General features: G+C 38.9%; 1 protein-coding gene across 1 annotated transcript in view; it reads left to right on the forward strand.

Annotated features, from left to right (window-relative positions):
* LOC118850372 (cat eye syndrome critical region protein 2) overlaps window positions 1-14,463 on the forward strand; it is a 155,388-nt gene that overhangs the window by 105,893 nt on the left and 35,032 nt on the right. The window contains exons 2-5 of the mRNA XM_036759722.1: window positions 435-529; window positions 8,797-8,980; window positions 9,909-10,048; window positions 12,150-12,254. Coding sequence (XP_036615617.1) covers window positions 435-529; window positions 8,797-8,980; window positions 9,909-10,048; window positions 12,150-12,254 — 524 coding nt within the window. The remainder of the gene's footprint in view (window positions 1-434; window positions 530-8,796; window positions 8,981-9,908; window positions 10,049-12,149; window positions 12,255-14,463) is intronic.

A 14,463-nucleotide genomic window follows, 5' to 3' on the forward strand; every position in this document is an offset into this window, starting at 1 on the left:
CAGCTAAGTAACCAAAGTACACTTTTTAGTTAATCAGATGTTTACTTTTCTTTGTTTACTTGATTGTCATTAAAATAGCCCCACAGTCTTCCTTAGCTCCTGTGTCTTCTCCTAACAGTGATATAATTAAAGGGGAAAGATACATTTCCCTTTTCTTTTTCCTTGTGATTCAGTAGGAAGGAATAAGTCCTGGGACCCATGAGATAATGGTATGCTCTGATTGCAGAGGTGTCTGGGCGGGTGGGTAGGGCCAGGCTGATACTTCTCTGGAGCTCCTGCTGCTACACTAACCTTTAAGGTGCTTGGAGCTTCCTGCTGGTGGTGGGCCAGGAGGGATTTTGTGAAATCTCCATCTGTGTTTGATCGTGTAATCTATTTCTTTCTTTCTCTCTCTTTCTCTCTCTCTCTCTCTCTCTCTCTCTCTCTCTCTTTAGGAATTAGAAGCCGCCCTTCATAGGGATGACGTGGAGTTTATCAGTGATCTGATCGCCTGCCTGCTTCAGGGCTGCTATCAGAGGAGGGATATCACGTGAGTAAGCTTTTTTTTTTTTTTTTCCTCAGTTAAATATTTCTTGGGAAGGAGAGCAAGGAGATTTCATAACTCCCAAAACAAATCAGAACCAGTCAGGAGCCAAAAACTTACTTCACACTACCCAGTATATGCAAATGGATTCATCGTTGGCAACTATTATGCATCCGAAATAATGCATAATAGCTGTTGCCAACAGTAGGTATTATACCACATGGGAGTAAAATAAGCACAAGTAGTGTAAAGGTATAATAAATACAATTTAGCACAGAGAACTGGAATCCAATGCTCATTGATTGGGGAGTGGTAAAACAATTCGTTGTACGTGAATGTAATGGAACCTCTATGCCCTCTATGAATCGATGACTATAGGAAAGCTTGACAAGACTGATAGGAACTGAGTTAAGTCAGCAGAACCAGAAAACAATGTACTTACTACCACACTTGTCAGTGACAGAAGAACAGCAACAAAATGGAATCCTAATGCTGCCTGATAGTAGTGACCACACTTGGGCCCAAAGTCAATATTTCTTCTTTGCAAATGTAGAGTTGCAGAGCACCCCATAGGATTTCAGACTTTTAAAATATGTTAGTTTGTTTTTGTTGAATGTTTTTTTTTTCCATTTCTATATTCTCACAAGGGATAGCCCTCTGGGAGAGGGAAGGGACATATAGGATAGCTCAGGAAGCATTGGCAATATAGAAACAAAATATATTATTAAAGTTTTTAAAAAAAAAAATAAATCTTGCCTTCTTTCTGTCTGATCTTATTCTCTGGCCTTTGAGCAGGTCAGTGTAACAGAACTTTACATAATCCTTGTTTATGACAGAAAAAAAGATCCTTTGTGAGTTTTCATACATGTGGAATCCTCAATTTTTTTTAACATGAGTCCCTTTGACAGTACTTTCTGAATATAAAGCTTAATGCATTTGCCAAATAGCCTTATATTTTGTAGCTGAAGAAATTAAATCACAATATGATATAAAAATGAATTTGATGAAATATATCAAGTATCTTACATCACAGTATTTTAGAGCTAGAAAGAAGAGTTTATTATTCCGAACCTCTATTTTATACATGAGGCAGTTGAGCCCCACAGAGGTGACTTAACAAAACATTTGGTACTTAGTTCCTGGACACAGGCCCAGTGTTTTGTTTTGTTTTGTTTTTGCTAGTATAATAAGCTTTATCTCTTCTCACTTGATTCTAGGAAATTGATTTGTGACATGCTTGAATGAGAATGAGTGGTGATATCATAGTCTCTTAAAAGTCTAGGAGGAAGGAGAGAACTTAATATGAGCATTTTCAAAGACAGCATCTCTGAAGCTCTATACACAGTGTACCAAAAGTCTTCGTCTAAGACTTTGTAAGACTAGACTTAACTAAAATTGGGTCAAAGACTGATTTTTTAGGACAATTTGTGTAAGGGTATGGCTGTGAATTTTATATTGAGAGGTCCAGACTCAGTATCTTTAGATTATCTTGTTAACTAACTGGACTCCACAAATACGTGTACATGTGAAATAAAATGGATTAGGAGAAAGTTCAGAGCCTTGGGGATGAACAGAATGAAGACTCAACAAAGGAAAATTAGGAGCAGTCAGACAGGTAGGAGGAGAGAGAGAAGTGAGCAGTGTCATAAGTATCTAAACTTTTGTTTCTGGAATGAAATTATTTAAGTTATTTAATGTGAATCTGATTGCAGGCTAGGGGGTTGGAATGGAGTTTTTGCTGGAAGGGGTTTTTTTGTTTTGTTTTGTTTTGTTTTTGCCACAGGAAGTTGAAATAAGGGCAGCAGTGTGAATTGCTATTCTAAAGTGGCATTGTGATGAAGCACTTGAAATAACTAGCCACAACCATTCCATAGGAATGGCAGTCCATGGTTTCTGCGTAACAGTGCCTTAGGCACAATTAACCAAGGACTGGGAATGAAAGAAAAGAGCAGAATTGGAATGGAAAAAGCCTTTCATCATCGTAATATGAGGTGTTTAATGGAAGGTATCCACAGTTTCAGACTTTTGGGACATCCTGCATATAGTATTCTGTGTTCCTTCAGGAAATAATAGCGGTAGACTGAGTGGTTGTGGAACACACCACTGTATTCTCTTCTATTCCTCTCCCATACTCCACAATAGTTTCCTTGCTTGTGCCTTGCTTCCTGAGCAGCCATTCATTTCATCACCCTCTCTTGTTGCCTACAACTCTATAGCTGTTGGCTTGCCCCGACCTGGTCCCCTTTTCTAGCTACACAAGGATGTCCTGAGAGGTAGCACCCCTGTGGACAATAACCTTCCTGGATTTATTTTTCAGTGATTAATATACTACTACCCCATCATATCTTTCCCCTTTCCATGGATTCTGAACTCTTAGCTGCCACTGCTCAACTGCTATTTTTAGCTCCCCACAAATCACGCCCTTATTCCCATTCTCTCCAATCCACCCCATGTCCCAACTCTAAAACACCCCCTCTCCCTTACTACCTGTGCTCTCTGGAGTGCCTGCTCCTAAGTAAATATACTAGATTTCATCTTAAACTTTTTCTTTTCTGGCTCCCTCAATTTTTTTTTTGCACTAACTGAGACATGGCTCCTTCCAGTGACCCAGCTTAGCTTCCCTGACCACCCTATCTGAGTTAGACTTTCACTGATACTCCAAACTCACTCATCAAGGTGGGGAAGTTGGAATACTTGCTCCCCGTTCCCACTTCCAGACTCTCTCTCTCTGATTCTTTGAATTGCTATGCCATTCATTTTTAGTGTATCCTTTTCCTAATTTTTCTGGGGGGGGGGGGACGACACTCAGCATTGTTTCGTCACCTGCATATTTCCTTCTTGGTAATTTACTTGTAGCCAAGTATTAGACTATTTCTTGCAAATGTAAGACTTTGGACCCATTGTCCATTCTAATCCAAAATATGAGGATCCCAAGAATTCAGAAATTATTAATGAATTGGTCTACAGCAATGCTTTTATTTCTCTAGAATGTACCCAGCGTGTTGTTATGCTATTCTATCATTCTGTTATGTTCAGCAGTAGAAATCTGGAAAGGTCTTACCCTCAGACTGACTTGTCACCAAGCTCACCGTGAAATTTTGGAGCAGTTGTTCAACTCTTCGTTTTCAATTTACCTAATATGAAAACTGAATCAAGTTCGACTTACCTGATAGTCTATTGAATAATGATTTAAGTAGTTTTGAGTCTTGTTGTTGTTGAGTCTTGTTAGCCATGTCCGGCTCTGTGTGACCCCATTTGGAGTTTTCTTGGCAAAAGTATTGGAGTGGTTTGTCATTTCCTTCTCCAGCTCATTTTACAGATGGAAACTGAGGCAAACAAGATTAAATGACTTACCCAGGGTCCCACAGCTCGTAAGTATCTGAGGCCAGATAGGCACTCTGTCCACTGAGTGACATTTGGCCCCAGAATACTATCTCAGCATATTGTAATTTTTTCATTAGTAACCCTAGATTCCTGTTCTGTAGGTTGCTTCTGGGTAGTTTCTGTTTACACTGTTGTCCTTACATGTTTTCGCCTGATATTTAGGAAAGAGAGGTCTTTATATTCCCATGATAGAATAAATTAACCTGTCCAGGCTTCTTTATTTTGGACTTAGGTATAATCATATACCTGATTAGACATGGGTTCTTTGAAACTCTCCCTACCCTTATCCCACTTTACCTTACCCCACCCCACCCCCTTCACAAAAAAAACCAACTTAAATTGCTTCCCCCTTAATAATATTCAGTGCTTTGAGTTTCTCTCTGTTGTAACAATGGTCCTTTAAATTTGAGAATACAAACTATGTCACTAGGCCTAGTATTTATTGTCTTTATATTTGCTGGTATTTCATGTTATAGAACCTAATTATTTAGAAGACCCTAGGAAAAAATTATATCAGAACTGTATATTTTTTAAATATATATCTTTGCTTAATTAATCTGGGATGTCCTTTTCAGCAATTCTTTACTTAGGTATGAAGATACCTACTCTGAATGTACTAGAAGCCATTACCAAAGCAAATATTTACTGGTTTTCTTGCTTGTCTGTAACTGTTCCAGGAAGACACTTAAAAATACCCATTCCAAGTTCCTGATGCACACAGTCTGATGCTAGGATCAGAAGTTTTGCCTGTGAGGTTCCCTTATAGTAAATTACTTGCCTCTACCTTCACTGTATTATAATTTTTCAAATGGTTATACAAAATGGAAAGCGTTATCTGTGTATCCATTTATTATTCATAGCATCCTGATTTGAGTCAACTAACATTAAGTGCCTATGTGCCTTGCACTGTGCTAAGCACTGGAGATTAAAAAAAAGAGGCAAAAATAGTCTGTGCTCTCAAGGAGTTTACAATCTAATGGAGCTGACAACATGTAAACAACATATACAAACGAGGTCTGTAGGGGATTAAATGGAATATAATCACAAAAAGAAGGGACTAGCACGTTTAGGGGGACCAAGAAAGGCTTTTTAAAGATATTGGGATTTTAGCTGGGATTTGAAGGATGGAAGATAGGACCAGGGATGGAGACAAATAGGAGGGAGTGAATGACAGACATGGAAGCCAGGCTGTGAAAATGCCTCCCAGGAGCTACCAGCAGGCTAGTAGTCACCAGATTGCAGATATACAGAGGGGAGTCAGTTAGGGTGGGGCATAGATTATGAAGGGATTTGGAGGGCTGGAGATTTTATGTTTCATAGTGGAGTGATTGGGAGCCACTAGGGTTTATTGAATGGGGGGAGGGGTGCCCAGGGTGACTAGGTCAGAGCTGCAGCTTTGGACTAGAATGGAGAGAAAATTTGTCAGGGAGACCAGCCAGCAAGGAACAGCAATATATGTCATAGGATTGGGGCAGTGAGGATGTAATAAAACTGGAAACGTAGTAAGAGGCTGGTTTATGAAGGGCTCTAAAATCCCAACGGAAAATTTGATTCAAACTTTTTCTTTTAAAAGACTTATTTTGAACAGTCACTAGTGTTTGTCATTTAATATATTGGTAGTCTCGAAGCTTTGGTTAAAGTGGTATCAAAGTGGTCTGTCCTCTGTGGAGGAGAGGCAATTATCCCTAAGGCCAGAGGATCCCAGTTCTTTAACAATGGAATTCCTGCATTCTCTAGGCTGGTTTCCTGACCTTTGAAAGGCAAAACAATCTAGGGGAAAGAGCTGGACTTAAGAGTCAGGAAAGAACTGGGTTAGAATTCTGCCTGGGAGCCTCACCAATTGTGTGACAATTGACAAGTTACCTTGCCTCAGTTTCCTCATCTTTAAAATAGAGGTAATAGCCATTATATTTTTATACTTATCTCAGTGTTATTGTGAGGTACAAATGAGAATGTATGCATAAAGCATTTTTCCCCCTTTAAATATCAGTAGCCATTATTAGGAAGAACTATGGAGTAAAGTTATTTTAATTGTCTCATAATTAATGCCTGTGTGGGTACTCCACAGCTTAGTAGATTTAGTCTTTCTGAGTTGCTGTGGTCAAAAATAAATCATCCTGAGGCCAGCCCAGTAATGAGACCCAGTGAACTTAGCCCTTCAGACAGTAAACACTCAGAACCGTTCCAACTTGACCTTCCTTCCAGAGTTTGAGAATCCAGTCAATTAGTGGAAGGCTATAGTAGGAAAAGAGCCAAATGGAATATTATTACCACTCATTTCTCCAGAACTCACTAGCTCCCAAAGTACAAGACTTTTACCCGTTTTTAAGCTCAGTAAACTTGTTTGTACGAAGAGAGGAGGTAAATAATGTGGAAATGGGGGAGGGGAAGGAGGAAGTCCCAAAAATCGACCACCCTTAGCCTTTCCAAACTACCTTATTTAGTTGACTGCTGAATGATAATAGCCTGAGGCTTTTCCCTCTGCTGCTGGGGGAGGGGAGATGAGTAGGACAATGGCCCACTTTGGAGCCCTGGAGTTTTTGCCAGAAAGGAGAGGGAAGTAGACCAGTTGTGCAAAGAACTAATAGGTCTGATATCAGTCTGCTTAACACTTAAATGTCACCATCACTATTATTAAAGTAATAAGCTGGCATCAAAAATGGATATAAGCAAGAGAAGGCCAATATTGGTTAGCTGATTTCATTGATCTCTTCAAAGTAACTAAAATATAAAACCACTTTCTCCTCTTCAAGATACAACCTTGCACTGTGTTTAGAATTGCTACTATTTAATACTTACTTTGCTCAGCTAAAATAGGAGGAAATTTGGAATCATCTTAACCCACTTATCTTTTGAGAAACTTTTTTCCTTTTTATGTTGTTATACAGCTGCTTTTTAATTCTTTAAAATTAGGAAGTAACGATATAGAGTTCTTAGAAAAATGCTATGCAAACCTCTCTCTTACCTCTAGCCTTCACAATCTTGAAGCATTCTGTAGCTTAAAGAGAGGGAGGGGCATGTCTGTAAATAAGGTAGCATTGAGGGGGTCTTGAGAAAACTTCTGAGTATAACTGGGTTAATTGAAGCAACCATATCAGAGAAAAAAGGAATCCCAAACATGCAGTTCTAGGAAAGAAAAGGAGGCTTTCAGACAGATTGTAAGCACAAAGAACACTGTTTATACACACAGATGTTTGCTTGGCTAGTATTTTTGCATGCTTCCATTTCACTGTTTGAATAAGAGAGTTCTCTCTCTCTCTGTTTCTCTCACTCTCTCAGACCAGCCTGTCTTCTTGCTGTAATGAAGCTGCCATCCTCCCTCCTCATGACATCAGTCTGGGGCTCCCAGAATGATGCAGTGTCTCAGAATCAGCAATTTTCCTTCATTGCAAAAGATAAGGGGGGAATGAGAAGAAAAGCCTTGTGTAACCACCAAATTGCACCTGGTAGTAGGAGAAAGGATTTGTAAATAAATAGCATTATCCACCTCTTGTTTCTTTTTTCTCCACAGCCCCCTACCAATACCAGAAAAAAAAAAATCTTCTTTTTTAAAACATCTGTTTGAGAGGGGAAGAGTTTTTGATGCACAGAAATTGGATCTTAAATGTAACTTGGACAATGGAAATAAATTTAGGACCCATAATGCAATTTTTAGATGATTACGTCTACACTTAGGGTTGATAACCTAAGGTTACAGGTAGCTTTTAGAAGACTGCTTCCTTTCTTGTTTAAAGGAGAAATAAGAAAACTTAATTCACTGTTATTTGCTACCTGGTTTTTTTCCTAAGTCTTTTTCATTTTCCCCTATAAAATAGTAGATATTATTTTGACACATTCCTTTAAGTGGCAGGAGGCAGAGTATAGGAATAATGATGGTGATAATATCATAATAATAACACTTGGCATTTATATGGTGAAAAGCAATTTATGTATGTTAATTTATTTGATCCTAGATAAACCCCCTGCTAGAAAACTAAACCTAGATTTGAGAAGAGCTGAGTTCAAATCTTGCCTTAGACACTTAATGGTGTGACCCTGGGGAAGTCTTACAACTTCTGTCTGCCTTAATAGCATCTCTCTCTCTTGGAGTTGTTATAAGTTAAAAATGAAGTAACATTTGTGAAAACACTTTGCAAACTTTAAAGAGATATGTGTATGTGGTATTTTTTTGGTTCCTTCTTGTTGGTTAATTCAAAAGTATATATAGGTGCTTAATTTAACTATTAAACAAAGTAACATAATTCAATGAATATAATTTTTCATGAAAAAAATGACTAAATACTATATGCTGGAAAGTTCCCTCAATGTTGTAGCTACTTGAATATAACTGAAAATCAGGGAAACTTTTCCTTGTTCTCTGGGATAGCAGTCCGTATAAGGCATAGAATAAAATTGACTCATTTAGGCTAACCAGATTTAGATTCTCAAAGAAAAAGGAAGAATACTCAAATTAGTCCTTTACAATAGTAAATTTCTGATGCTTAAGATACTGACTTACATCTCCCCAATAACTACAAAAATTAGGGGAAATCATTTTTTTTGCTTCACCAATTACAAAGTGGATATTATTCCCTTTCTTTATATTTCATAGGGATGTAGTAAGTTTTGCTTTGATTTGAAAGAAAACAATGAAGTCCTCCCAACGCTCTCCAAAACACTTTGACCTCCCCAAAGGTAGACACAAACACACAGGTGATTATATATATGATAATGAGCTTCATTCAATAGGCCTTTCGATACTTTTTATTATCCTATGTTTCTTCCTAATTGAGATGTCTGCTTCCTCAGTGCCTGCTTCCCTACACTACCGCCTTTTCACCCTTCCAAACGCTCTTCTCCATCTTCATCATGTGCTTAAAAAAATGTTTTTGTATTGGGATTCTGATTAGGTCTCAGACATTCCATAGTTACCTAGAAGACATCATCAACTATCGCTGGGAACTTGAGGAAGGAAAACCCAACCCCCTGAGAGAAGCCAGTTTTCAAGACCTGCCTCTGCGCACCCGAGTGGAGATTCTCCATCGCCTCTGTGATTATCGGCTTGATGCAGATGATGTCTTCGATCTCCTCAAGGTGTTTAACTGGCAGTGCTGGTCCTGAAGCCATAAAGACAACACTTAGAGATGGGGTTAATATATAAAACAAGGATAGAGGAAAGGAAGGAGGATTTAGAAGTTAATTTTGTTTCGCTTTAATGGATTCCAACATCTGAAAAATGCATAGATAACAGAAATCTTTTTACCAAGAGTATTGGTGTTTACCAATACCAAGAAATTATATTGCATTAAAAAGAATATGACTGATAGAATTTTTAGTTTGGACCTACCTTCTTTCACACTTGTACTAGACTAAATAAAAGCTTGAAAACTGGGGAGGGAATAAAAACTTTCACTACCTCTATGCAAGAATGCGAATAAATGTCACTAAATTAAGGTTTGCCAAATTATCTTCCTCTTCCTGTTGATCAGAACATTAAAATTACTTGACAATTCAGTACATCTTGCGAAATAAACGTTGACCTGAAAAAGTCATGGAGGTAGAGAGTAAAGAAACCTGTCTTTTCTCGCCTTTGTCTCTCACCTTCATCATCTTTAGGAGGAGGCTGTAGAGAGAAGTTAGAGATCTAAAATCAAATGTTCTCCAATCTGAAATGGTGTTGGATAACTTTTTCATTTAGCTTTGCTCTAGGGTACATCATAGGAAGACTGTTGGAGGTGGGACCCCACTGTAAACAGTCGTCTGTTGTACTGGATGCCTCAGATTAAGATGGTACATTAGCAATGTGGGATGAAGCTTTCACAGTATCTGATTCTGTCCTGTGGCAGCAATTTTTTCATGGATATAAAAAATAAGGAAAAGTTATTCTACACCAAATTGTTAGATTAGCAGTGTTTTTATGTCTCAGTATTTCCCATCTATTTTATAATTTGGTTGGACAATGTGTACCTTTTGATTTCTCATTTTAGTTTTCTTCCTTTCCTTCCTGTGCTTCTGGCTATAGGGTTTGGATGCAGATAGCCTCCGAGTGGAACCTTTGGGTGAAGACAGCACTGGTGCTTTGTATTGGTATTTCTATGGAACCCGAATGTACAAAGAAGATCCAGTACAGGGAAAATCTAATGGAGAACTGGCCTCAATTAAGTAAGTACATTGAGGGAGAAGACTGCCTTTTATTTTTCTCTCTCTGAAAACATAGATGTACATAGCACAGTATCCTACATAAAACAGATGCTCAAACCATTGTGCACATGTCTGACTGACCCCGTGGACCACCATAGCATGCCAGGTCCTTCTATCCTCCGCTATCTCTGGAAGTCTGTCCAAGTTCATGTTCATTGTTTCAGTGACTCTTATCTCTCCATCTCATTCTCATCTCTTTTTGTCATCAGTCTTTCCCAACATCAGGATCTTTTCCCATAAGTCCTGTGTTGAGATTATATGAAAATTAGACATTTTAATGACTAACATCAATAAGTGCAATCAACAGACATTGTTGACATCAATAAAAATTGATTATATGAAAAGTTAAAATTGTATGTTTGAACCCCCCCTCCCCCCCGCCACCCCAGACAGTCTTGTAAGAGGTAGCTTTGTATAGCCAATACATAAGGATATTACACTTGAAACAAGAAAACCTGATTTTTAAGTCTTGCCTCTGAAACTTATTTGCACTATGATCTTGGGCTCTAATCTTTAAAATTGTAATAATGATAGCTAACATCCATGTAGTGCTCAACATATGACAAGTACTATGCTAAGCATTTCACAGTTATTATCTCATTTGATCTTCACTATGACCCTGGGAGGTGTGAGGGCTGTTATCCTCATTTTACAAGTGAGGAAACTGAGGCAGCTGGAGGTTGGAGTGACTTGCCCAGGGTTGCACAGCTAGTAAGTGTCTGAGACTGGATTTGAAATCAGGTCTTCTTGATCCCAGGGCTCCATCTACTGTGCCGCTTTGCTGTCCTATGGTATCTCTCTCTTACATTGTAGTGAGGCTCTTGTGATCTATAGTGTATCTAAAATGTGTTATTAATATTATAATACCATGTAAAGGTCCATTATTTATTGTTGGTTTTGTTCTCTTCTAATAAGTGATTTGACTAGGTCTAAAAACCAAAGAGCTGGTTTGAAGTAATTTAGCAAATAATCTCTATAGATCTGAGATAGTAAAAGATAGCATTCTCGAAGTGAGATTTCTAATTCATTATTCCAATCTCCATCTGTCTGTATGTTACCTATGCTAGGAAAGCTTAATTTTCATGGCAGTTTGATCTTTTTTCAACTAAATATAACAAAAGTTTTCTTCTGTGAATCACACTGTCGGCAGCTCATGTTATCAGTAAGGTCTGGCCATTTTGTTCATTTTAGAATCAGTGAAAATAGAGGCGGTCCAGTCTGTCCTGCTGCCCCCTTGCAAAAATGCCCATAGAGCATCCTGGGAATAAGAGCTGGCCTGTCTCTGTCCAGTGCTCTGTGGCTTTGGGGGTGAGGTGAGATCTCTCACCCCACCTGGAAGAATGGAAGTCCAACAGCTCCTTACAGATCTGCTTCCATCACTGCCCAGCATGGAAACTTGAGCCCGCTTTGTTTTTCTGGCTTCCAATCCAGGGGGCTCCCCATGTTGGTGTCAGACTTAACTCAGACACATAGAGCTTCAACCCTGTTGCAGCTTATAACTCATGAACCCAAGGGTTTCACCAGCCTCAACCTCCCCCAGTATGAGGGCTCACAGGTACATAGAATAGGCCCAGACATTTGGACTTGTAAAGTGCCTCATATATTCTCATTAGATCTTTCTGATAGCCCTGTGAGATAATAATACAAGAGGTGTTAACCCCATTTTACAGTTGAAATAACTGGAAGCTCAGAGGCTTTGAGTGACTTGCCTAGTGTCACAGGTAGTCAGTGTTGAAAGCAGAATTTGGACCCAGCTTTCTCTTGACTTCCAATCTAGTACTCTCTTAGAATCAAGTAAGTTAAGAGTCTCTTGATTTTAGACCTCCCACGGTAGAAATTATATACCCCAAAGAAGAATTAAAAGTAACATTAGTCTTCATCTTGCAACTTAAAGCTATTTCTTCTGTTTTATTTCTCCACCGTGAAAATGGACAACAAATTCTTTCCTTTTTCTCATCAATGTTCATTTCATCTTTTTTTTGCAATCTTATGACAAGAACACTGCCCTTTTTTTTTTTCTTCTCAACTCATGCTTTTATTTCTAAAATATTTTTTTAATCAGGGAAAATGGAGGGCAGAAAAATGCCCCAAACGTACCTGGAAAAACAGGAAAAAGGAGAGGGCGACCCCCAAAACGGAAGAAATTACAGGACGAGATTGCGCTCAAGTAAGAACACTTTGTCATCCTGTAGTCATAGAATTGCAGGATTTTCAAGTTACAGTAGCCCCTCATGTTGTGCATGAAGACACCACAGTTGAAAGGGACTGGGTCCAGGGTCACACCAAAGTGACCCTTACACACACCTAGTGGTAAAACCAAAATAATCACTTTGGTCTCTAATTTCTTTACCCAGTACCTTTATACTATATAATTCTTCCCAGTGCCCATTGAAGTGGCAGAATTCATGGTGTCAGCTTATTCTTTTCAATATATTCCTTATGACATAATTGTTTGTACTCACAGCAATGCAAAGGATTCCTCACTCTTCAGGGAGCTGGGGGAGAAAGGAGTCCAACTTACTAACTCATACACTAGTGAGGAAGTTCTAAATTAATCTGTCCTCCCGACAATATCTTTATTGAGAATGTAATTTCATTTTTATTCAATCACTTTAATTTGGTAAACATTTATGAAGTGCTTTCTTTGTGCCAGCCACCGATTGGCGATACAAAGACAGACATTAAAAGGCATGGAATGGAAACATTGCCTCTACACACAGAAGACCTAGATTCCCATCCCGCTTCTGACCTAACGATCCCCTGGATCTGTTTCCTCATCTGTACAATCGAGGCACCAGATTAAATATCCTTTTAGATCCCTGCCAGTTCTAAATCTGTGATCTAAGAAGCTTACATTCTACTGGAGGGAAATAGTATATGCCCCTCATAAAAATACAAAGTAATTCGGGGGCAATCATGTTTGCCAAGAGCAAGGAATCTCCATGTATATATGTGTCCCTCTCTATGAATGAAAGCCAGCCACACATGTATGACATAAGGTAGGCAGCATGTTCCAGCTCCCAGATCTAACAATAGACCTTGGCCACTGGAATAAACCCCCCACCCCAGATGTCGACCTTAGAGAGTACTCTGAAGAAGTCCTAGGCCTAATGTGCTCTGACATGCCAGGTTGTACTTTTTTGTCCATCAGGTGAGAGTGAAACCATGATTATCATGTATTTCCATGAATGTTTGCATTTCTTTTGGGGGGATAAAAGAAAAACAATTGTGCCAGGATTCTGGCCAGTTTTGACAAATACCTTTTTTTTTATTTATTTATCAAGAGAAAGATTTTGTAGATTGCAGATTTTTTGATGCTCAGTAAATGCTTTGTGGAAGGATAAGTCAGACATGACCCTTGCTGGTTTTGATTTTAGTTTGTGGAGCATTTTAAGGTTCTAGGGCATGGCTGGAAACTTGCCCTCATTCTGATGATACTAGCTTACCAATAGGGAGAAGCATCTGGAGTACAAAAACCCTAGTGGTGATGCTCATAAGGATAAGCCACTTCTTCCTGGCCTAAGTAACTACCAGAGAACAAAGCAACCCAGCATTCTTTTGATCAACTGCCTAGGTGGATGTCCTTACTGAGGAGTTGAAAATGTCAGTTTCAGGAATCTAGATCTGATAATATGAAGAGTCAAAATTTTGATTCATATTCCAGAATCAGAAGTTTAAAACTGGTGTTCCACACAGTGTCCGTGAGAAGCATATCATAATCAGTTGGGCCTTAGCCTGTTGTTGTTCAGTTCAGTCACGTCTGACTCTTTGTAGCCCCATGGATCATAGCACACCAGTATTGGCCATAGTGTTTTCTTGGCAACAATACTGGAGTAGTTTGCCTTTTCTTTCTCTAGTGGATTAAAGCAAACAGAGATTAAGGGATTTGCCCTGGGGCCCCACAGCTAGTAAGTGTCTGAGGCCGTATTTGAACTCAGGTCTCCCTGACTCCAGGCCCAGAGTTCTATCCAGAGTCCCTAGCTGCTTCCCTCTAGCTGTTCCCTGTACCCCACAGCTTCTAGTGTTAAAATCTCCATGTATTCTCAAGCCTGTGCACTTTCACAGTTCTCGTCTTCCTGCTATCTTCCCAAAGTTACTTTAAATTTAATGGGCCTATACTCCTTCCTTTAACTGCCGTTAGGGGAAAACAAGCAAAATCTCCATATTAAAATTTCCTCATAACCCTTTATTTTTTAGGAGCAAGACTCTAGTCTATATACCTTTTGGAGAAACAAAGCCTGGGGTTTTTTTATGCATGGTATTACAAAAATTCTTATACTTCATCTTCAAAGGATAAAATTTTTTAGTTAGATTCTCTTTTACTGAGTAAGGGGCAGGTGAGAATGCTTCGTGGAATTATGTCACCCTCTACTGGC

The sequence above is a fragment of the Trichosurus vulpecula genome, chromosome 5 (genome assembly GCF_011100635.1).
Source record: "Trichosurus vulpecula isolate mTriVul1 chromosome 5, mTriVul1.pri, whole genome shotgun sequence".
Lineage (NCBI taxonomy): Eukaryota > Metazoa > Chordata > Mammalia > Diprotodontia > Phalangeridae > Trichosurus > Trichosurus vulpecula.